Genomic DNA, 23,919 nt, shown 5'->3' with positions numbered 1-23,919 from the left:
TTATCTACTACTTTTATTGCTCAGGCAAATGAAAAAGATGACCCGGTATATGTTGATTGATTCATTTAGTCTGCAAAGGAATCATATTTACTTCTCTTTAACAGTTGGAGCTAGACCCTAAATTTATGAACAAAACATGTGGCTTATGTGGAGATTATAATGGAGTTTCCAGATATACTAACTACACCATTTTAGAAGGTATGTGCACTCCCATAATGGATACTTTGATTAACAGAAACATTGGAAACTGTTGGCAAGTAACTGATTAAATATGGGATGGTGGGCTTGTATACTGGGCACTGATAGCGTAAGTTAAATGATACCAAGCAATTCCTTTTAAATAGCAGGTCTTGGGGGATCCTGACTTGCAACTTGAAGCATAGTAAGTACAATATTAGGAATAGTGATGAGCAAATCTGTGAGTGAAACAACAAAAAATGAGTGAAAAATGTTGTGACAATTATTTGCCACGCACCAAATTATGGGCGACAAGCCAAAAAAAAAAAAACCCTACAAATGGTGAAACGCAGAAATTTGCTGCAAATCCATGCCTGGCGAATTATTTTGCCCATCACTAAAGGACAAGGAAAGGCATTTTGGCATTTTATTGCCAATAGATTAGCCACAATAGTGCCACCTACAATGCTATATTTATTCTGCAGGAAGCTTTACCATACGTGAGTAAACAGCCCTAGAAGCTCCCTCTGTTTGTTTGGTCTTAGTAACTTCAGTGCTGCAACTCTAGCTGCTGGTAGCTCAAATTACAGCACAGTTGGAAGGGGGGAGAGTAAAGATGGGAGGGGGAGGACAAAGAAGGAGGGGAAAAGAGGAGCAAACTGAGCAGAATTGTGCCATGCCCTGAAGGATTTTTCTGAGAGAAGGAAGTCTGAAGCTGAAAAATATGTGAAGAAAAAAACCCTATGTTTCTTTTGATTGAGGACTCAATGCAGCTTTTCTGTGAGTACTTATGGTTGTATTCAGGGTTGGACTGGGGGGGGTGCAGGGCCCACTGGGGCTCTGCAGGTGCCGCTGCTGCCAATGTGTCTTCCCCCGTAGGGGCCCCCTTAACCCCCAGCAGGGTCCCCCACCTGACAACCTCCCCTGAGCTCGCGTAAGTTTAACGCATCAGGGGAGGAATGGTTGGGCAGGGGGAGCGCCGGCAAAGGTCGGGTCTGGGCCACCGGGGCCCACTAGAGCCAGGGCCCACTGGGATTTTTCCTGGTGTCCCAGTCCAACCCTGGCTGTATTTACATAGACCTTTCTGATAAAGAAATGATTACATTTCCTTCTGCTTTAAGGAATATTATTCGATGGGTTTCACTAACAGCCAGGCCAAAATGGTTAATAGTTTTTACTCTTCCACTGTATTAAATGTTTGTCTGTTAAAAGACAAAACTCCTTATTGTATCAAACTCCTTTCTCATCTACAGATGTATTACTGTATCCTATTGAATTTGGAAACTTACCAGTTGTGCAAAACACAGATGAATGTTGGCCTGTAACAGAAGACCAGCAACAAACCCTGTCAGATTGCTCTCAACATGTGAGTTATTTTAGACTGGATGATGACATCAATGGAATTCTATAATTCTATTGGTATTTCTCAGGCACTTAAATATAATGCTGTCTTTAGTGAATGTTAAAAGTAACTGAAACATTACTGTTATGAATACAGAGACACGGGATTCCTAAGTAGACAGATGCTGCATAATGTTGCATGATGCTGTACATGGCTCCTATGAAAAGTTAGTTACCGTATATACTCGAGTATAAGCTGATCCGAATATAAGCCGAGGTACCTAATTTTACCTAAGAAAACTAGAAAAACGTATTGACTCGAGTATAAGCCTAGGGTGGGAAATGTAGCAGCTACTGCTAAGTTTCAATAATCAAAATAAATACCAATAAAATTACATTAAATGAGTGGGGTATGTGTTTTTAAATATTTATTTAAACAGTAAACTAGCTCTAGTGGAGAAGAGGGTCAACAAAAACAATATGGTATCAATGATGATACCTTAAGAGTACTAACCCCTTAGCTCAATCAGCAACCAAGCTAAAACACAAAGAGTTAAAATCCTTCAAAACTATATATAGTTTATATAGAATATAAAGTGCAATGGCTAGTGCAGAATGGGGCAGGGGAGGATGGTAGATGAATTTGGGAGTGCAGTGTCTGGTTGCGGGTGGCCTAATTTGCACACAAAGGACAGAGGGTGCTAGTCTGGAGGGACCCATGGCACCCGACTCGAGTATAAGCTGAGGGTAACTTTTTCAGCACATTTTGGGTGCTGAAAAACTAGGCTTATACTCAAGTATATACAGTATTTAACATTTACCATTTTTGCTAAATTGCACCAGTACAGTTGCCCATAGAGACCAATCAGCAATTAGTTTTCATCAATCTAAAACAAGTTTGAAAATAAAAGCAACGATCTGATTTAGCTACTACATTAAATAGATATTTTTATATATTTCCTGGTATTTATATACCACTGGCACATTTCCGCAGCCCTTAACAGAGATTTTACATAATTCTATGTCCCAGTGAAGCTTACAGTCTAAGGACCCCATCACATTACGGTCAGTTTAATCATGAGCCAATTAACCTGCCTGTATGTTTTAGTGCGGGACGAAACTGGAGTACCCAATGGGAAATCCCCGTAGATATGAGAAGAACATACAAACTCTAGCTAGAATTACATTTAGGAAGCACTACCCACTGAGCCAGCCCCAAACTATTGGAGCACCCACTATATTGAGATTTTTTTGTAGGTGTGCATCACTACATCATAGAATTTTAGCCCCAAACTATTGAGAAATCACTATTATGTTTTTGTAACATGAAGTGAGGTGGCATTGCTGCATGGACTTCAGGAACAGTTTTGCCATACAATAACATACCGCTGGATGGAACAAACACCAGTGTGCAAAGTTCAACTTTTGGATGCAATTTGTCATGTTTTTTCCCACAATACACAGTTTTTTCCTACTCTGTATTTCGGGAAATTATAAGTTAATGCATTGTTAATGCTATCCCTTGTGATATGCAAAATAAAAATACCAAAAGGCATTCCTCAACAACTAATAGACATTAAAATACATGCCCTTTTGTATAGTACAGGTATGGGATCCCTTATCCGGAAACCCATTATCCAGAAAGCTCAGGATTACGGAAAGCCCATTTCCCATAGACTCCATTTTAATCAAATAGTTTCAAATTTTAAAACTGATTTCCTTTATCTCTGTAGTAATAAAACAGTACCTTGTAATTGATCCCAACTAAGTTATAAATAATCCTTATTGGATGCAAAACAATCCTATTGGGTTTAATTAATGTTTTATTGATTTTTTAGTAGACTTAAGGTATGGAGATCCAAATTACAGAAAGACCCCTTCTCCGGAATACCCTTGGTCCCGAGCATTCTGGATAATGGGTCCTATGGGTTCTATATCACATAATATTGTAATTCATTTTACAGTCATAGTAGTCTTACTTGGATAAAGACACACACTAAACACAAAATGTGTTTGATGATCAAAATACAACATGGGTTTAATGCTCAAAAAGGGACAGTATGGACAAGATATTTGGGGAAAAAGAAGATTACTAAAAAAGTTAGTGATTGTCAAAGGATTTTCTCATGAACATGATATGGTGTTATAGTCATTTTTGGGATTATTCCTTCCACAGATCCCAGTTTGTAAGCAGTATCTGGAGCAATCTGCATTTGATACCTGCACCAAGTCCCTCATGCAAGAAGACTTTTATATCTATGCTTGTGTGCTGGACATGTGCTCCTGTGGCCAATACCAAGACAGTTTCTGCCTCTGCAGTACAATTACGGAGTACTCTAAACAGTGCTGCCATTCTGGAGGAAAACCAGATGAGTGGAGAAATAACACATTTTGTTGTAAGATTCTTCTTTTCACTTTATTACAGAGTTAATTGTAGTTATGGAGTTATTGCTCAATGGACCTTTCCTCCCCTTCCACCATGAAAGCATGAACAGACAAAGCAGGCAGCACTGTATTTATAAGGAAAACTTTATAAGGCAAACATATTTCTCTGCACTACATGTTGGAGCAAAGAGCCATCCTACAATGTATTCATACAGGGCAGGGCACAAAGTGGAGAAACCTTGGTAGACTGTGCCCATTTTTTCCACTTTGCACCTTGCCCTGCATGTAATAAACAACACCTTATATGTCCTATGTGCTTTTATCAACATTTTCTTCCCATAGCACCCACCTTGTTCTGTCCTCACTACGTATTACCCTGGGGCAGTGTGTAGTTTGACATACAGCTAAACTGTAGGTTGGTAGGCTTCAGTTTATTAAAAAAGGGGAATGTGTGAAACTGGGGAAATAGAAAATATGGCAGCATTTACTATACAGCATAATAAAGTACAGTAACCAAAACATTATGGTTCACATAATGTACAATCATGGTTGAAGGAAAGGAGGCAACTGAGTAGGAGTAAGGCCTAGATGCCTGGGCAAGAACAGATGAGCCATGAGGTAACTGCACACAAACAGTTATAAACCCGAATTAAGGTATATACAAGGAAAATACCTACGTGTATTAATAACCTAGAGGCTAGGGATGTATAATACCTACCAACGATGCTTCCACAATGCTGGATGGGTTAGGATTTATGCAGAATGACAATGGAGCTGGTAAGACTGCTAAGATGGCAGCTATAATGAACCTTTTCCTGTATTACCCATGGTCACATGGTAAAGTACGGTAAGCTGAAAAGGACAATTTTTTTAAGCAATCACAACCTATACCTTAAGAAACCACTAGGTGGCGAAATGAAACAATAAAACAATGCCGGAGGTATAACACCACTGCTGTCAGGTTGATTAGACAAAGTCCCTCCAGTGTTTTTTGCCTCATGAATAAGTGGGTTGTTTGTGAAGATTCTCATTCATCCAGGTCATGGTATATCTGTAGTAATAAGTCAAATCAACTGTGTTTTTCTTGAAGACGTACTGCCAGTCATCAAACTGGCTTACTCAATTCAGAATTGAAAAGAAAAACACAGCAAGTTCAGTTGATTTGACTTGTTACTACAGATATATCATGACCTGGATGAATGAGAATCTTCACAAACAACCCACTTATTCATGAGGCGGAAAAAGCACTTTTATACTTGAATATCTTAAGACAACCATCAAGATAAGCAGCTCCAGGAGTCCCCAAGCTGACAGACTATTAACAAATAGCATCCCATTGGGACTTCCATGTTTAGTTATGTCTTATGGCTATCACTTTGCTCAAACTGTGATGAAATGACTTGGTCAGGTGAAATTAGCTACTTTGACATATACTAACAAAAAAAAGCTACTAGTAGCGGCTCAAAGGTCCACCCAGGAATATGTTTAAACGATCCCAGTGCTTGTATTATAAACGTATTATGTTGTGCCTGTAGCTAACGATTTTTATTTCTCAGCTAAGAAGTGTCCAGGAAATATGATTTATAAAGAAAGTGGCTCCACTTGCATGAACTCATGCTCCCACCTGGAAAGCCCAACCCCTTGTGAGGAACATTTTATGAATGGCTGCTTTTGTCCTGAAGGTACATACACAAAAAAAACACAAACAATTCAAGAATAGCATTACAATTAAAAATGTGTTAGACAGTGCAATGTTCCAGCCCTATGTTTTTTCCAGGCACAGTAAGGGATGACTACAACTGGAGAGGCTGTGTGAATGAAAGTGAGTGCTACTGCAAATATGCAGGAGAACTGTATGCCCCTGGAAAATCAATTATCCACAGCTGTGAAACATGGTATGTCATTATTGTCTTCTTTTATGAACACAAAGTTAATTTACTATCACCGTTCTACTGTAAGGAGCTGTTAAGTCAACATTTTGGGAATTTCGGGAAAAATTGTATTGCAGTTGCACTACTCTTAAAACATAAATATCTGGGAAGAAAGAAACATAAAGACAAAGGCACATAAAAAAAGTATTAACTGGAGTATTATTTAGAATTGGTTTTCTTTTCTATAGCAAATGTATATCGGGAAGGTGGAACTGCACAGAGGAACCATGCCCTGCATTATGTTCTATTGAAGGTGGAGCTGATTTCACTACATTCGATGAGAAAAAGTACACATTCCATGGAAACTGTTACTATGTGCTGTCACAGGCAAGATATTTCTTTGTTTTCCGTATTTTAGAAACAACACAAATCTGTAAATTGAGAAGTTGTTTCACTGGACATTAAACATTAGGAGTTCATTTTGCAGGCATCATCAATCACCTGAACTCTGTATTCTTTAATCTTGCTGACGAAGCTCCGGCTGTCACTCATATACAGTATTTGGAAGGAGGATTGTCTAGATATCAAAAAAACAAATTACCCCAACTTTTTGCCAAGAAATTGAAGTATCAAATAATAAGTACAATTGGCAAATAGGTTATTGACACGGCACCTCTTGAGTAGCAAACACCATGACATAAATAATGAAAAAGTAAAAATAAATTAATCAATGATTTCATTAATGCCCAAGGACATTTTGGTATAGTGTATTGGTTAATACTATAAAGCTCATGGCGAAGCAATTTGGGGGCATAAACAAGATTATGGTAAACCTGTAAAGGTGCAACGAAAAAGCACCGGCACTCAGAGCTGCAAAATGGGACAAACCCTTTAAAAATCTTTATTGCGGAGATGCCACCGCAATAAAGGTTTTTAAAGGGCTTGTCCCATTTTGCAGATCTGAGTGCCGGTGCTTTTTCATTGCTATTGTGTTTTGGGAGGGTGCCGATCCCTCCAAGCAGTGTGCACCGAACGCTAACAATTTTCCTTGGAGAACTAAGGGTGTGCGAGCTGAGTCTCCTGTTCTTCTCTAAACCTGTAACGGTGGCCATACACAGTAAGGTCCCCTCTCTTGGCAAGGTCGCCAAGCATGCAGATCTTTTCCCAATATCCACACCTAAGGGTGGACTATATCGGGCTAATTGGCTTGCTTGGCCCTGGTATAGGCTGGTATAGGTGTGGTTGGTTCAGGGACCACATCCACGAGCTGATGCTGACCTCGATCTGATGGAAAAATCAAACCTGCTTGATTGAGATCTGGACAATTTCAGGCCAGAAGTCAGTCGGACAGGCCTGCCGTTCGTGCTCATACATGGGTGAGCTCTGAGTATTCCTAGTCTTTCTACAGATTAAGTGACAGGTAAAAAACTGGGAGATAATGTTGCTGACAGAACAGGGGGTAACAAAAAAAGGTGAGGGTGATAAAGGCATCTGTAGGAGATTATTTTTTCTGTATGGGCTACAAAAAATGTTATATGATTTTCAATGTCTTTTGTTATTTTTCAGGGCACGGACTTTGTTATCCTGGGAGAGCTGACACCTTGTGGTATCAGTGAGAGAGACACATGTCTTAAAACTATTAGTCTTCTAATGGACAATAATCAAAACGTGAGTGCAGCAATATAACATTTAAAAAAAAAATCAAAAATTCTAAACTAGGTTCCATTTTGTTCAGTCCATCTTTTTGATTCTTGCAGGTTCTCTCAATTAAGGCAGATGGCAATGTTTTACTGAATGACCTGAAAATAACCCTGCCACATGTTACAGGTAAGGGGATATACTCCTTTTCTATTAGCAATGGTATGCATCATTTTAAGTTTTAGAGAGCGCAATTAGTGATGAGCGAATCTGTGCCGTTTTGCATCGCCAAAAAATTCTCAAAGTGTCAGAAAAATTTGTGAAACGGCGAAAAATTTTGACATGACCACGCCCAATTTGACATGACCGTGACTATTTTGATGCAGGCGCGACAATTTTGATGCAACTTTTTTTGACCCGCAACAAATTTTTCTCAGAAGTTTTGCAAAACAATCCCCAAGTGGCAAAATGCAGAAATTTGCTGCAAATCCATATCTGGCGAACAAATTCGCTCATTACTAAGAGGCACATTTACTAATCCACATCCGAAAAGCGTCCGAATGCGTTTTTTTTGTAATGATCGGTATTTTGCGATTTTTTTTCGTAAATTGTCGCAACTTTTTCGTAGGTGTTAGAACTTTTTCGTAAATTGACGCAACTTTTTCGTAGCCATTACGACTTGTGCGAATTGTTGTGACTTTTTCGTAGCCGTCGCGCCGAGTACGAAAGTTTCGGATTCATTCAAGTATCGTGACTTTCCTTGGGCCAGGTTGGAGCTGCAGAGTGCCATTGAGTCCTATGGGAGGCTTCCAAAATCATGCAAAGTCTGAAAGGTTTGCCCGCCCTTTACGAGCGCTCAATACGAAAAAGGCACAACAATATACATAGTTACATAGGGTTGAAAAAAGACCATTGTCCATCAAGTTCAACCCATCCGAGTAAACCCAGCACACAACCTATACTAACCAATCTATACACTCACATACATAAACTATATATATACAACCAGTAATACTAACTGTAGATATTAGTATCACAATAGCCTTGGATATTCTGCTTGTTCAAAAACTCATCCAGGCCCCTCTTAAAGGCATTAACAGAGTCTGCCATTACCACATCACTAGGAAGGGCATTCCACAGCCTCACTGCCCTCACCGTGAAAAACCACCTACGCTGCTTCAAATGGAAGCTCTGTTCCTCTAATCTATAGGGGTGACCTCTGGTGCGCTGATTGTTTTTATGGGAAAAAAGAACATCCCCCAACTGCCTATAATCCCCTCTAATGTACTTGTACAGAGTAATCATGTCCCCCCGAGCAAGTCGTAACGGCTACGAAAAAGTCGTGACAATTCGCGCAAGTCGTAATGGCTACGAAAAAGTCACGACAATTCACGCAAGTCGTAACGGCTACGAAAAAGTCGCAACAATTTACGAAAAAGTCATGATGGCGACGAAAAAAACGCAAAAAATACGAAAAAGTCGCAAAATGTTCATTTCCAATCTGATTTTTTCCCATTCGGGATTTGGATTCCTGGATTAGTAAATCAGCCCCTAAGTGTAAATTCTATACAATTTGATATTGCCTCAGAAACACAGTTATTACTCTTCAGCTTCTTTTCTTATTGATTCAGCTTGGTGCAGTTTATCCTGGGTATCCAATCTCTAATATCAATTTGTGATTTAGAATATCAATAGGCCACTTGCCATATATATTAGTATTCCAGAATGGAATCCATCAATATTCCTGTAACTGAAAGGTTTTGTTTAGCATTGCTAGCCCCTAAAAGTTAGAGTGGCCCAGCTTATTTGGCTTCATTAAACCTTGAATGTCAGGTTTCTCTTCAAGAAAATGGTATGATTGCCTTTTCTGCCAGTGTACAGTATGCAGCAGTGTTTTCTGGGTACTTAAGGCCATAGGAAGTTGCCCGATTTGAAATGCAAAGCTCTAGTTACAGGCTTATTCCCACTGTCTTTTGAGAAGCTAGACACATCCCTTATTTAAAGAAAAGAGAGTAAAGAGATTAAAAAGCCCTAGAAGCTTTTTCTGTTTGCTTAAGATAGCAGCTGCCATTTTAGCTTGGTCTTCGTAGCTTCCTGCTTGTAGCTTTAGCAGTTATAGCTCAGATCACACATTCCTAAGGGAGGGGGGAGTGAATTTTATGAATTCTTATGGGAGGGGGAGCAGGAGAGGGGAGAGAGGAGAGAACTGTGCAGACTCTGGCCCCAGGAATAAAGGATTTTTTGAGAGAGGAAGTCATATACCCTAAGAACATGTTTACAAAAAATGATAGAAGACACAGTGCAGCTTTTTTGTGAGTGCTTATGGCTGTATTTACCTTTCTGATAAAGTTTTCTTATTGTTTACCTTTACTAATATGGGAAAATATACTCATTCTCCTGTTACTCATTGGTTGAAATCGCTTCTATTTTTTCTCTCAACACCTTATACAAATAATTAGCAACGTGGTTTATTTTTTTTTTTTCTAGCAAATATTTCTGTTACGGAGTATTCAAACGCTTACATATTATTGGATACATCATTTGATGAAAATGTGATATTTATTAAGTTAAATCCTAAAATGCAGTTGTATATCACAGCTGGAGTAGATGCTATGGGAAAACTTAAAGGTGGGTACATCATTTCTGGATTCAGCAGAATACCATACACTATGTCCATGCAAGAGCTACATGTAGAACCAAATCATAATTACAATTTAAAAAATACAAAACACTAATTTGGATTCAGGTTAGCTGTTCAGCAATTTCTTGTATACAAGAAAAATCATTACATTTGCCCCAAATGTATTACTGTGAGATCATAAGTTGTTTATTGAATTGTAAGGATTTTATTGCATGCTAGAAGCTCTATCTGGAAGTTCTATAGGCTACACAGTTTTGTAATCCCATACATATTGGACATGAAACTGTTTAGAAGACAATGAAATTACTTTTGAGAATGTTTTATCTTTGCATGCAAACACAAACATAATAAATCTTGAATATTTGAATTTTGAAAACTCAAATTCAAATTTTCACTGCAAAAAAAATGGAATTGTGATAAAAATTGGATTGTTAATAAATATGCCCCCTAGTTGACTAGATTGCTATACAATAGGTATATCTTTTCATGAAATTATATCGTATATACTCGAGTATAAGCCGATCCGAATATAAGCCGAGGTACCTAATTTTACCTAAGAAAACTGGAAAAACGTATTGACTCGAGTATAAGCCTAGGGTGGGAAATGCAGCAGCTATTGCTAAGTTTCATCAAAATAAATACCAATAAAATTACATTAAATGAGGCATCAGTGGAGTATATGTTTTTAAATATTTATTTCAAATAAAAACTGTAAACTAGCTCTGTAAGTGGAGGGTCAACAAAAACAATTGTTTTATCAACAATGATACCTTAAGAGTACTCAGCAACCAAGCTAAAACCCAAAGAGTTAAAATCCTTCAAAACTATATATAGTTTATATAGAATATAAAGTGCAATGGCTAGTGCAGAATGGGACAGGTGAATGGTAGATGAAGATGAATTGGGAGCGGGCCAGGGCACTGGAGGGTCTGGTTGCAGGTGGCCTAATTTGCACACAGAGGAAAGAGGGTGCTAGCCTGGAGGGACCCATGGCACCAGACTCGAGTATAAGCCGAGGGTGACTTTTTGAGCACATTTTGGGTGCTGAAAAACTAGGCTTATACTCGAGTATATACAGTATTTCCCCAGAAATTCAAAACATTAAAAAAAATCTAGCAAATATTTGTAGATTTAATTCACTTAATACATTTTTGTTTCTCTGAATGTAGGTCTTTGTGGCAATTTTAACTTTAAGGAAAGTGATGATTTTGAAGGATCTGGAGGTCTGGTAGAAGCAACAGCATCAGCCTTTGCCAACACCTGGAAAGCCCACCCTAGTTGCCAGGACAGAGTAGACTGGCTAGATGATCCATGCCATATCAACATTGAGAAATGTAAGGTTTCACTGGGAATAGAGATTTGCCTTTAGGGCGTGGTTATATAGTTCTTTAACAGAAATATTCTGTTAAAGAACTATATAACCACACCCTAAAGGCAAAGAATGGGAGAAAATGGGTGGTTACAAAGTTTGTGCTCACCTAAGTTAGATTAATTGCTCCTAGCCAATCTATTCTCAAATACATTTAGATCAAAATGATTTAGGAAGAATTGCTGAAATTTTGTAAAGTTTGGAGCACTTAAGTATTTGTTTCCACTGAGTTGCAATTTGCCAGCTAGATGACTCCATTTTATATATAAGTATATTATATTTGGTGGGAAGCTTTGAGGGCATATTTATCAAATTGTGAAACTAAAACCACTGATAAATACACCTCTAAAAAGCAATGACTAGAGAGTGGAAAATTGGCTGTGGCCAGCTGTAGTTTTACAGGGCACCTTGGGGGGTGTGGGGACCCTGGGGCGGCAGCCCCAGTGGCTCCTGCACCCCGCAGTCTGACCCTGAATATAACGGATCACAAAATGTGATGTAAAGTCTTCCGTGTGGTCAATAGAATCTTATGTGCACTTTTTTGTTGTATTGGAATTGTATTTATTATTGATAATGCTACACATTTTTTTTTCCTTAGTTTCAGTCTTTTCATTAATTTAATCTTTTCATTCTTTCTTTAGATCAGTATGCTGAATATTGGTGTTCTTTACTTGAAAATACAAACACTCCCTTTTCCCCCTGCTATGGAGTAGTAAATCCCTCAGACTATGCCAAGGTACCTATTATTATTAGTAAGTGTTTCAAAATATCGATGCCAAGTTGATAAAATAAGCACGAACCCAGCACGTTTTAAAATCCTGAAGACGTTGGTGTTTTCTTTTGGACGAAAAACAATTTGTGGCTGAAAGATCAGCAGTCAGCAAAATGGCAGAAAAGTGACAGGAACCAGATTCATCACATTCATCGGTTGCTTATTTTCTATTTCTATAAATGCGTAAAATGTTGTAAACTCTTCAGATAAGTGGTCATGTTGAAACTACAATTTAAAAGAGGTTTCCTATAGCCAACTTCTGATATATATTGTATTAAAGGGGACGTAAAGCCAAAATCTTAATTCAGTGTTTCTATATAGCCCTAAGATAGGAAATCAGATGGGAAAGCTGTTCAAACAGGGTAAAAACACAGCTAAGAAGAGCTATGTATTCCTCAATGTGTATAGCCCAATGAGGAGTGGCTTTGTTTCACTCTCTGCTTATGTTTAATGATGAGCAAAATTTATCGAAAAACATGGATTTGCCAGGGGTGAATTTTTCCCCGAAATAGCCACAAAAATTCACCAAACAAAAGTTTGCTGAAATTTTCATTTTGCCTTTATTATTTATGTTGTGCATTTTTTTATATATACAGTATTTAATTTGATCCAATTCTATTTCTAGTCTGCAACTCAAAATTCTATCCAGTTGCCAGGTTTACCGACCCCAGGAAATACTGTACAGTAGCCCGACTATGAATGGTTCAGTGTTATTGTTATTTTTAATTGCTTATCTTTCTTCTCTGGTCCTCTTCAATTTATCTTCTATTCTTACAATCAGCTGCCTGGTTGCTAAGGTAAAATACACCATAGCAAACAGACTGCAGTTTAAACCCTATGCCTAAGAGTAAAACCTTAAGAAAAAGTCTTAAAGGAGAAGGAAAGGCTAAGTCACTTGGGACTTAGTGACTAAGTGACTTAGATCGCTTACCTTGTACCCTGGGCTGGTGCCCCTGTTAGGAGAAAAAAGCACCAGCCCGGGGTACCTGTAGGAAGCTCTTCCTCCTTCCTTTTTCTTCTGCCGGCGAAATCCGTGGGCCGGCGCATGCGCAGTAGAGTGAAAAGGCGACTTTCTTGTTTAAGTTCAGCTTCTCACTCTACTGCGTATGCGCGCGCAAGCGAATAGGAAGTAGGAAGCGCTCGCTGCTACCCCGGGCTGGTGCTGTTCTCTCCGTACAGGGGCACCAGCCCGGGGTAAAAGGTAAGCGATCTAAGTCACTTGGGGGTGCCCAACATTTTGGCACCCCCAAGTGACTTAGCCTTTCCTTTTCTTTTAAGAAATTAAAACATAGAGATAGAGGTTAGGAATAGGATTTTCTTATTTCTAAATTGAATCATTAATTTGCACAAGATGTTGGTGCCATATTATGCTTAGGTTAATAAGAATTCCAAACCCACAGGATTTACCTAAATCTGTGTCCCACAGATTGTCCATGTGTAGCCAAGCCACAGAAAGACTGGTATACTGAAGTCCTTGATATTATTGGTCCTCCAGGTTACACAAATCCAGTGCGGCAGATAGTTTTATAATAGTCCAAAAAGCTGTTATGGGGGAAATGTTGGTCTCTTGGTGTCCCTTAATTTGTAAAAGATTGTTCCTTTTCCTTAAGGGGGTTGGAAATACCCATGAACTTCACAATTTATTATGCCAGTTGCTTCCCAGTCCTTTGTCTCCCAAGAACACACAGACAAACACACAACCCTTTTGGAACATACTCCCTAACTTATCCATTGTCTTTCCACTTGCCTCCCATCAAAGATGCTATCAGTGATGAGCGAATTTCTTTCGCCAAGAATAGATTTGCAGCAAATTTCCGTATTTTGCATTGGTGAATCGTTTCACAAATCTTCCGTGAAAATTCACCGAGGAAAAATTTGTCACACATCAGAAAACAGTCATGGACGTGTCAAATTGGGTACAAAAATGATGCGGGTGACAAAACACAACGCGCCAAATAAGTTGCGCAACAACCGTTTCGCGAATTTTCTTGATGTTTCGCTAATTTTCTGGCGAAACGGGACAGATTTGCTCATATTACACTTTATCTAATAACCTTTCTGGGTTGTTAGTGTAAAGAGGTAGACAAGGTATGAAAAGGGAGTACTCACAGTAGGGGGTGGAGCTTCCATATTGAAAGGTGTCAGATTAAGCAGACAGAGCTGTAACAATATTACTGGCCAACTTGCTAGTAACTAATTTAACCCTTAAATCTGCAACACAACAAAATGCTACATTTTTTTTAAAGTATATTTGAAAAATCTATTTAAGTGTCATTAGTAAAGTGTCATTCTACAGATATTAAGGAATGCTATTAATATTTTTCATTGTTAATTCTTTGCAATAGAGGTGCCGTTACCATACTTGTAACTGTGAGAACAGTGAGATCTGTATGTGCGCAGCTTTGTCCTCTTATGCCACGGCTTGTGCAATAAAAGGAATTATTTTGAAAGACTGGAGAAAAGGCATCTGTGGTAAATATAATTATTAACCCTATTAATATTTTGGACCGATCATCATAATGTTATCTTGAATAAGCCTATGACTAGTCAAGAAGAGGGATATGCCCATGAGTTATAACATCAGGTGTTCTCTGTTTCTATTTCATTGTTTTAGATAAATACATTACCGCTTGTGAACCATCCCAGATCTACTTATATAGTCTCACAACATGCCCACTGAAATGCCAGTCTCTAGCAGAAGAAGAAGTCTGTATCCCAAAGTTACTTCCCGTTGATGGTTGTGGGTGCAAAGCTGGAGAGTACATGAATGAAAATGAAGAATGTGTACAGATATCACAGTGCTCATGTTACTATGGCGGCATGTACCTTAAACCACAGGAAATAATCTACAAACAAAATGAGCGCTGGTAAGTTTGGGAGAAATCTACCTTATAGTACAGGTATGGGATGCCTTACCCGGAAACCATGTTATCCAGAAAGCTTGGAATTACAGGAAGGCTGTCTCCCATAGACGCCATTATAAGCAAAAAATTCTATTTTTACCTTTTCCTATTTAATAATAGAACAGTAGTTTGTACTTGATGGTAATCAAGCTGCATAAACATTGGTAGCAAAACAACCCTATTGTTCAGATGATTTTCAGCAGATTTAAGGTATGTAAATATTACATAAAGGTCCCTAATCCAGAAAACCCCAGGCCCCAAGCATTCTGGATAGTGATGAGCGAATCTGTTCCGTTTCGCTTTGCCGAAAAATTTGTGAATCTTTCAAAAGATCCGCGAAACGGCAAAAATGTTGTGCGGCAAAAAAAATTGTCCCCCGCTATTATTTTGTCACGCGGCTATTCTTTTGACGCCCGCGACTATTCTTTTTTGACGCCGGTGACAATTTTTGGACGTGCGACAAATTTTTCCGCGGCAAATTTTTTCATCCATTTCGCGAAACAATCCGCCAATGGCGAAACGTGGAAATTCGCAGCGAATCCATGCCTGGCGAAACATTTCGCCCATCACTAATTCTGGATAATAGATCCTATACCTGTAGTACTTATGGTATTGATAGTAAACATTGTAGGGCTAGTTTAGTCCCCAAGCACTGCGGGCAACTTGTGGTTTTCCTTGTAGTAAGTTGCACCGAAAACCACTTGCTCCAAAATGCAGTCTTTGCACTTCTGTTTAGTTGTGCTCGGCACCGCTAAGTCCTTCCTGACTTCCATTCTGAATCAGGCGCTGCTGCTCCTATTGACGCAGGGGAATGCAAAGGGAACCCTGGAGCTACCACTACCTACTGACCAGGTGGCAAATCCAGGGTTCCCTTTGCGCCCCAAAATCAACAAGCGCAGCACACTTGCATTAAAAAAATTACAATGAAAAAATGAATTTTAGTAAGTTAACCCCAAAATGTTTGCTTGTCTGATAGATTATTATAACATCTCTTGGTGGGCCAAGGCCTTAATAATTGCCTTCAAAGAACAATGTCCATGAACCCTTTCTATCACAGGGCTATATAACACTCTTTACATTTAACTTTGACAGTAGGCCCTGGCTGTCAGGTTCTCTGGTGGGCCCTAGAAGCTCCACTCTAAAGCTGGCCATACATGTGGCGATCTGACGATGTTTCGTGTGACCATCGGTCGCACGAAACATCGTCAGATCCGCCACAAACCATTCAGGGCTGAATCGGCAGGTAAGGAGGTAGAAACAATAGGATTTCTACCTCCTTCTGCCGATTCAGCGCTGAAGGGAGATTTTGGTCAGGCGCCTTCTATGGCGCCCGATCAAAATTTTCCAACTGGTCCGATCGGTGAGTCGGCCGATATCAGTAGCTTCCTGCGATATCGGTCGACTCGCCGACATACCATACATGCACCGAATATTGTACGAAACGAGGTTTCGTACGATATTATCGGTGCGTGTATGGCCACCTTTAAACTGGTGGTTATTGTTATTATCATTGTCTAGTCTGTAGGTAATATTGTGTAAACAAGAGATATTGATAAATGTTTCCTTTTTTTTTTTTTAGTATTTGCCATGATGGAAAGCTTTTCTGCACAGCTCATTTTGAAGAATGTAAGTGTAAATTAATGAATAACTACAAATATATTTTTTGCTGCTTGAAAAACACAGACAACATCCATTTTTATGATCTGTATTTAAATATAATCTTTTATTTATCATTGTACAGAATTAGGATTTGTGTGTTGAAGCTAGTTTACTGTGTCAACAATAAAATCTTGTATTGCTCTCTACAGCTTGCCCTGAAGGAAAGATCTACTTGAACTGCTCCATTACCCCCAATTCTGTGACAGCAAAGCATAGTACCTGCCAGACCCTAAATTCAGAATATGTATGTCCATTTTCTTTATTATAATCACAGTTAGCCATCCATTTAATGCAGATTTTCTCTGTTTCCTTCTTTCTTATGTGTAAAACAATTTACAAAAACTAATAAGCTAGACAGGTCTCTTGGGGGAACTGAGACTTGCTTCTTAAAGAGTAATTTCACCTTCATTAGCAAAACTGTAATAACACATAAAACAGAACCCCAAAACCCCCAGAAATGTGTCAAAAATGGTCAAAAATGTAAGTGCTGCATTTCCTTTTGTCCCTCTTTCAAATGTTAGGAGGTATGGTAGTTATATCTCAGTATTTGTTTTCATTTGTTATTATAGTTCAGAAAAGAGTGTATCTCAGGATGTGTATGTCCCGAAGGGCTTGTAGATGACGGAAAAGGTTCATGTGTTCCAGAAGAGCAATGTTCTTGTGTTCATGACAAGCAGTTTCTCCCTGATGGATCTCATATTAAGGTGGACTGCAATACATGGTGAGGGAAAACTCTTTTTTTCTATTAATCACTTTATAACATGCAAGTTTTTGAATTATGTAGCATTGTTCCAATGCTTCTGTCCATGATTTGACTTCTTAGGTGTCTTAGACAGATTTTTTTTTGTCATCCAAAGTGGCAAAATTATTGCTCTTTAACATGTCTGCCATTATTATAAACAACCATACAAATACGCTGGCAAAATCCGAGTTGAGCTGTGACAAGTGTTGGAACAGACTTTCTTGACTCATAAACCAAAACACGGTATATCTGTCAGGCAAGAGAACTTAAAGGTCAGAGATAGGATTTTCAAGTAATTTAATCAGTAATTAGCACAGGATGTTGGTGCTATCTTAAGATACAAGTTCATAACAGTCAGCACCACCAACTGTCCAACATTTATCTAGAATGTCCCACAGATAGTCCACACAGTCCACACAGTCCCACAGATCCAGTGGTGCCCATGGTTTCCTAAGAGTTCAAAGGGCCTTAGTGGGAGGGATGTTGGTCTCTAGACCTCCCTTCATTTGGAAAAGATAATTCCTTTCATTTAAGGGGCTTTGACATTTACATGGGCTTCACAAATCATTCTGCCTCTTGCTTCCTCTTCCTAAGTCTCTCAAAAACTTTGGTCACTCACAACCACCATCAAACATACTTCCTAACTTATCTATCACTCTTTCCCTTAGAAAGAGGATGTGTCACAACCTCAGGGCCGTGAGTTCCCAGACATAGGGCAGGACCCAAAGAGCAAACAGTTGGTATCACAGGATGAGGCGTTTATTGGAGAAATGGCAAGTAGCCATCAGCAGGTTCCCATAAGCCAGTAGGTGGTAGCCAGCCTGCACTCTTGTTCCTTAGGGAATAGGGAAATACACACAGTTGGGGGGAATCTTCTTGCCGCAGCTAAGGTAGATTCCAGGGGAACACAGGGGAGGGGGTCCTGCCGTAGCTAAGGTTACACCCCAGACAAAAGGCTCCTTGGAACTCTTGGCAGCCACCTTTGTAGCCAGAAAGGGAGCAGCCCCTGTCGTAAAACCAAAACAGGATTTGACTCCTTCTGCCAACCCAAAGGCAGCTTCCAGAGGGGCCAATCATAGCTAATCCCACTGGGCCTATGGGAAGCCACCTAGTGAGCATGCCCAGTTCAGTCTTTTGCATTTACTAGACAGAGCACTGCTCTCACAAGGGGTAACTATGTGTATTGTGTCACTATGGGGTCTGGCTCTGTGTGCCCTCACAATAGGGGCAATTACATGGGGAGGGCCAGACAGAGCCGGCTGGCTACACACAATACACACCTAGATGAGATTAACCTACACAATGCATTTGCTATAACAGGTAGGAGGGGGCAGGGGGTACATTTCAGCATAAACAGAAATATCTAATAGTTTCATCCAACTTATACAGTTTGTTATGTCACAGGATGCTGTTTCATCCCTTTGTCTGATAACCTTTCTGGGTTGTAGGTGTGAAGAAGTAGACAAGGTATAGACAGGAAACACAGTAGGGGGATGGAGCTCCCATAATGAAAGTTGTTAGGTTTAGCAAACAAAATGGCCCCAGTGCCTCTAAGGGCTATAACACACTTAATAATAATTTAACCCTTTATAACCCACATGAAATAAAGTTGTACTGTAAATACAAGATAACTAGCAATAGCAAACATGCCCATGGCAGATGTTCCATTAAGGAACCAACCTCTGTTCTCTTACAGATTAATTGCCAAAATTAATTCAAGGTGAAAGTTTTTTTTTCTTTTCTTTTTCAATTATTTATATCTCCATAGACTTCAATTGAGTTTTCATATGATAAATCATCAAATCCTTATCAAATTGAATCTGTCTCAAAAAATCACACATTTAGGGGGAGATGTATAAACATTTGAGTTTGATTTTTTTTCACAATTCAAGTTTTTTTTGTGCTAAATAAAACTTTCTTGTAAACTCAAAAAATTCGAGGTATTCAAGTTTTTTTATTTGAGTGAGTTTATTCGATTTAGAAAGACAAAGTTTAAAACTGATAAATAAGCCCATTCATTTTGTGCTGTATACTATAACCATAGCTGAATTCAAACTGGTAATTTAGTTGCCCATCAGCTTTTGTAAAGGCTATGATACAAGGGGCTTTTTGGTGCTGCTTATTAGAACAAAAGTGATGCTAATGTTAAAAAGTCCTCACAAATCACTTTCTTTTTTAGACAACAGTAGTTCTTGGTTTTACGATATACCCAGAAACATCAGACGTTTGCTTTTTAAAGCTGATAACTGTGCATAAACACCAACAGTTCCCATAGTCTCTAATCTATAAAAGAGACGTGCCATTGGGTTGAATAAAATTAGTTATACTAACATATGAACTATAATAACATTTTTAAATTTAAAAGAATTCCCACAATTAAATGAGTGATGCCTTAGTATGATGTATGACTTTTGCCTTCTTTTCCATTGTTTTGTAGCATTTGCAAGGGTGGCCAGTGGATATGCTCTGATTATGCATGCTATGGAACATGTACAGCATATTCAGATGGCCATTACATCACGTTCGATGGAAAAATATATGATTTTCAGGGAACCTGTGAATATGTGGTTGCCCAGGTAAGAAACTACATGCTGAAATTCTTGCCAGAGCCTTCTTACTCATAAATATGTGCTTGCTAGCTTACAATTATAGTAATCCCAAATAAGAAAGATGCCATCAAAAATAATGATCAAAACTAACATTCAGATATCTTTTGGTCAAAGCTTCTTTGGGAAAAGCCATACATGATATATTAATTAAAAAAATAGAATATAATTGTATACAAAAACAGGTTTTGGTTGGTGGGAGTGGAATGGAAGGGCTGGAAAACGCAAACATTATATATTTACATATATTTTGGCGGTTCACCAGCTGTGCATCACATTAGTTATTTGCTTATGTGTATGAACACTTTATATAACATTACATTAATATGCTATGTATAATTATATTAATAAAACAGAACTAATTTTATTTGACCAAGTTATGAAAAAACAGATTCTACTTGAATGAGGAAAACACTTCCCCCAAAAAACATCATATCATCATATGTATAACTATATTTAACTATCATATCTGATGTCCATTTGAATCATGGATAATTACTTCTATATATGTATGTATGTATGTATAACTTTTTTTATAAAGCGCCACAAGGGTACGCAGCGCTGTACAGTCTTACAGAATACAAAATTACACACAGGGAGGACAAGTGATATAATAAATAAATACAATAAATACATATATGTATACATATATATATATATATATATATATAAGTGCCATGTGGTATGAGACACAGTAGGAAGGAGGTCCCTGCCCCGTAGAGCTTACAATCTGAGTATATATATCCTTTAACTGTCAAAATGAAAGTTCTGGAATAAACTTCCAGGTAGAGATGTAGCGAACTGTTCGCCGGCGAACTAATTCGCATAGAAATCGGGTGTTCGCAAGTTCCCGAACTTTTAGCGATGTTCGCAATTTTGGGTTCGCCTTAGCTGGAGCCAAATTTTGACCTCTCACCCCAGAGCCAGCAGATACATGGCAGCCAATCAGGCAGCTCTCCCTCCTGGACCACCCCCGGACCACTCCCTTCCATATATAAACCGAAGCCCAGCAGCCATTTTACATTCTGCCTGTGTGTGCTTGATGAGTTAGCATAGGGAGAGAGCTGTGCAGGGGTTTGAGGGACAGTTTAGGTAGCTTTGCTGACTAGTGATCTACTTTCTACTGCTCTGTATGTAGCTGCTGGGGACAGCTGTCCTGCTGATCTCATCTGCTGTAACCTTGTAAGGACTGCTTTTATTTTCTGATTACTGTTACTCTTCTTTTCATTGTGTACTGCAGCTCTGTCTGTGTGTGTTGGAGACAGGTGTGCTGCTCATAGTAGTGCACTAAGCACCAACCACACATTCACATCATTTTTTTTTATTTGTGTTTTTTTACTTTGCTACTGTAATTTATAGAGCCCAGTGCTATTAGTCTAGCTGTGTTGGGGACTGGTGTGCTGCCCCTAGTAGTGCACCAACCAGAGATCACTTTTTTTTATTATTAATTTTTTTTTTTAATTTAAATTACTGTTCTTTAACATGTCCAGTGCTGTTTGCTGTTATTCATAGTAGTGCACCAAACACGTTACACATAGTAGTGACATTGCATTGCAATAAAATCACCTGAGCAATGTTTTTCCACCAGCAATAATATATTCCGTATCCACAACTGCGGCGTTTTGTCTTTGCGTGTGAACCGGCTGTAACCTTTACACGACTTGATTGGCATGTAGATGCCGGACATTTTAAAGCAGTTTATTACAGTTTAGAAATGTAGTGTAATTTCTGCCCTTTACATCACAAAACGCAACGCTGTGTCAACAACGTATTTTTCAGAGAAATTTTTGCCGTTGATCCCCCTCCTGCATGCCACTGCCCAGGTCGTGGCACCCTTTAAACAACTTTAAAATCAGTTTTCTGGCCAGAAATGGCTTTTCTAGGTTTTAAAGTTCGCCTTCTCATTGAAGTCTATGGGGTTCGCAAAGTTCGCAAAAGTTCGCACTTTTTGTGAGGTTCGCTACATCTCTACTTCCAGGTCCAGGTTAACATTTTGCCAAACAGCTAGCAGCCCTAGCTGGGAGGTGGTGGCTGGGAGATCCAGGTATGACATTAAGGTTAGGCATGTTGTATTGACTGCAGGAAAGCAATCTGTTTATAGGGACCTTTCATCTTAAAGTGGCCATACAAAGTATGCTTCTGTGGCAAGGTTGCCAAATCCTTTCCCCGATATGCCCACCTTGGGTGGGTAATATTATGCTAATGCAATTATTTTCCCTAGGGCCAAACAATCCCATTGCAACAGTCTGATGGAAAGTCAAGCCTGTCCGATTGACATCTGGCCAATTTTTGGACAGATATCAGTCGGGTAGGCCTGTTGGAGGGCACCATACACGGACAGATCAGTTGTCCAAGTCAGTCTTAAGGACCCAAATCAGCAGCTAAAATCTGCCACCTGGCCACCTTTAGCAATGTGTTCTTTACCTAATGTCAAACTTAGAGAAAATTAACCCTTGAATAGTTATGGGTGAATCTGTCCCTTTTCACTTCAAAAAAATTAGCACAATGGTAAAAATTCACAAAAAGCGTTGAAGTCAATGGGCTTTTTTTACACTTTTTTCATTTCCATTCTGTTTGCGGCCATTGTAGCCTATGGCCATTCATTTTTCTGGTAAAACGCGGAGGAAACATTTCACTCTTGTATATTCTTCCCAAGCAGAAAGTAAACTTTGATATTTGAATTGCCTCCTGTTTAGATGTATGTTTAATACGTTATCTTCATGAATTTATTTCACAGGACTACTGTGGACACAAGCCTGCCAATGGAACATTTAGCATCACTACAGAGAGCATCCCATGTGGTTCCACTGGAATTGCATGCTCAAAAGCAATAAAGATTTTCATAGGGGTATGCCTTGAACATTCCTCATTTGTCCATTTTACAGTATATGCCAAGAAGATGTGCAAAATGAGAGCATTAAAACTCTAAATCTAAACATTTAAAACGTATATAGGTTCCATATTATGATACTTATGTAATTGATTTTACATATTACATTACAAATTACATTAGATTTTATATATTACAGTGCTAAAAATGATTTTTTATGCCCCAGCAATAAGTGGATCCTCCCTAGTTATATTCCCTGAAGGACAATAAAATAAAAATAGAATATCATGAGGAGGTATTGATATGCTTTTCTAACTTTTATACAGACTTTGCCCTGTAAGTAATCTTAATATTATAAAGCATAACTCAATAATATGATGTAACTTCTGAGCTTTGATCAACACAGAATACAGAGCTGAAATTGGAAGAGAAGCAGATGAAAGTAATCCAGGGCACAGCTGATGACCATCTTCATTATCAAGCTCATGTACATGGCAATTACCTGGTTATCTTAATAAGGAAGGGGGTATACCTAATTTGGGACAAGAAAACCTCAATATTTATCAGAGCATCTCCAGAATACAAGGTAACACAATGTAATCTGGTTTATATGAATATACATTTATAAACATACAGTTTTAAAGTAAAATAAAGTGGTACAATCTTAGGACATGTGGACATTCAGGACATGTGGACATTCAAGCATATTTACTAGTGAACCATAACCAGGCTTTTAAAAAGCCCACATGGGTACCCCAAACAGGAAAAAGAAGTGTCATCTGGAGCTATCAATAAATTCTGCCTGGCTAAGTTGTCTGGGACAATGTATGCTTGTATGCAATGCTTGCTTTGTGCTTGTGTTAATACCATCTTGATTCAACATCATAAATATTGTGTTTTATGAAACCTGCCAACACAATACTTAGATAATCACATCTGGTTCATCTGGATTTTAACCAGAAAATGACAAGCTGGGTCTATTCTG

At 38.7% G+C, this 23,919-nt stretch overlaps 1 protein-coding gene across 1 annotated transcript in view; it reads left to right on the top strand.

Annotated features, from left to right (window-relative positions):
* LOC100494113 (mucin-2) overlaps positions 1–23,919 on the top strand; it is a 45,847-nt gene that overhangs the window by 12,940 nt on the left and 8,988 nt on the right. Inside the window, exons 5-23 of the mRNA XM_031901318.1 lie at positions 105–198; positions 1,431–1,543; positions 3,695–3,914; positions 5,460–5,585; positions 5,681–5,798; positions 6,023–6,176; positions 7,341–7,442; positions 7,532–7,601; positions 9,900–10,040; positions 11,223–11,392; positions 12,069–12,158; positions 14,540–14,666; positions 14,809–15,061; positions 16,677–16,723; positions 16,906–17,000; positions 17,326–17,477; positions 19,936–20,074; positions 22,842–22,952; positions 23,341–23,520. Coding sequence (XP_031757178.1) covers positions 105–198; positions 1,431–1,543; positions 3,695–3,914; positions 5,460–5,585; positions 5,681–5,798; positions 6,023–6,176; positions 7,341–7,442; positions 7,532–7,601; positions 9,900–10,040; positions 11,223–11,392; positions 12,069–12,158; positions 14,540–14,666; positions 14,809–15,061; positions 16,677–16,723; positions 16,906–17,000; positions 17,326–17,477; positions 19,936–20,074; positions 22,842–22,952; positions 23,341–23,520 — 2,502 coding nt within the window. The remainder of the gene's footprint in view (positions 1–104; positions 199–1,430; positions 1,544–3,694; positions 3,915–5,459; positions 5,586–5,680; positions 5,799–6,022; positions 6,177–7,340; positions 7,443–7,531; positions 7,602–9,899; positions 10,041–11,222; positions 11,393–12,068; positions 12,159–14,539; positions 14,667–14,808; positions 15,062–16,676; positions 16,724–16,905; positions 17,001–17,325; positions 17,478–19,935; positions 20,075–22,841; positions 22,953–23,340; positions 23,521–23,919) is intronic.

The sequence above is a fragment of the Xenopus tropicalis genome, chromosome 4 (assembly GCF_000004195.4).
Source record: "Xenopus tropicalis strain Nigerian chromosome 4, UCB_Xtro_10.0, whole genome shotgun sequence".
Lineage (NCBI taxonomy): Eukaryota > Metazoa > Chordata > Amphibia > Anura > Pipidae > Xenopus > Xenopus tropicalis.
The sequence above is the reverse complement of the archived record's forward strand: the minus strand, read 5'-3'. Positions and strand labels throughout refer to the sequence as shown.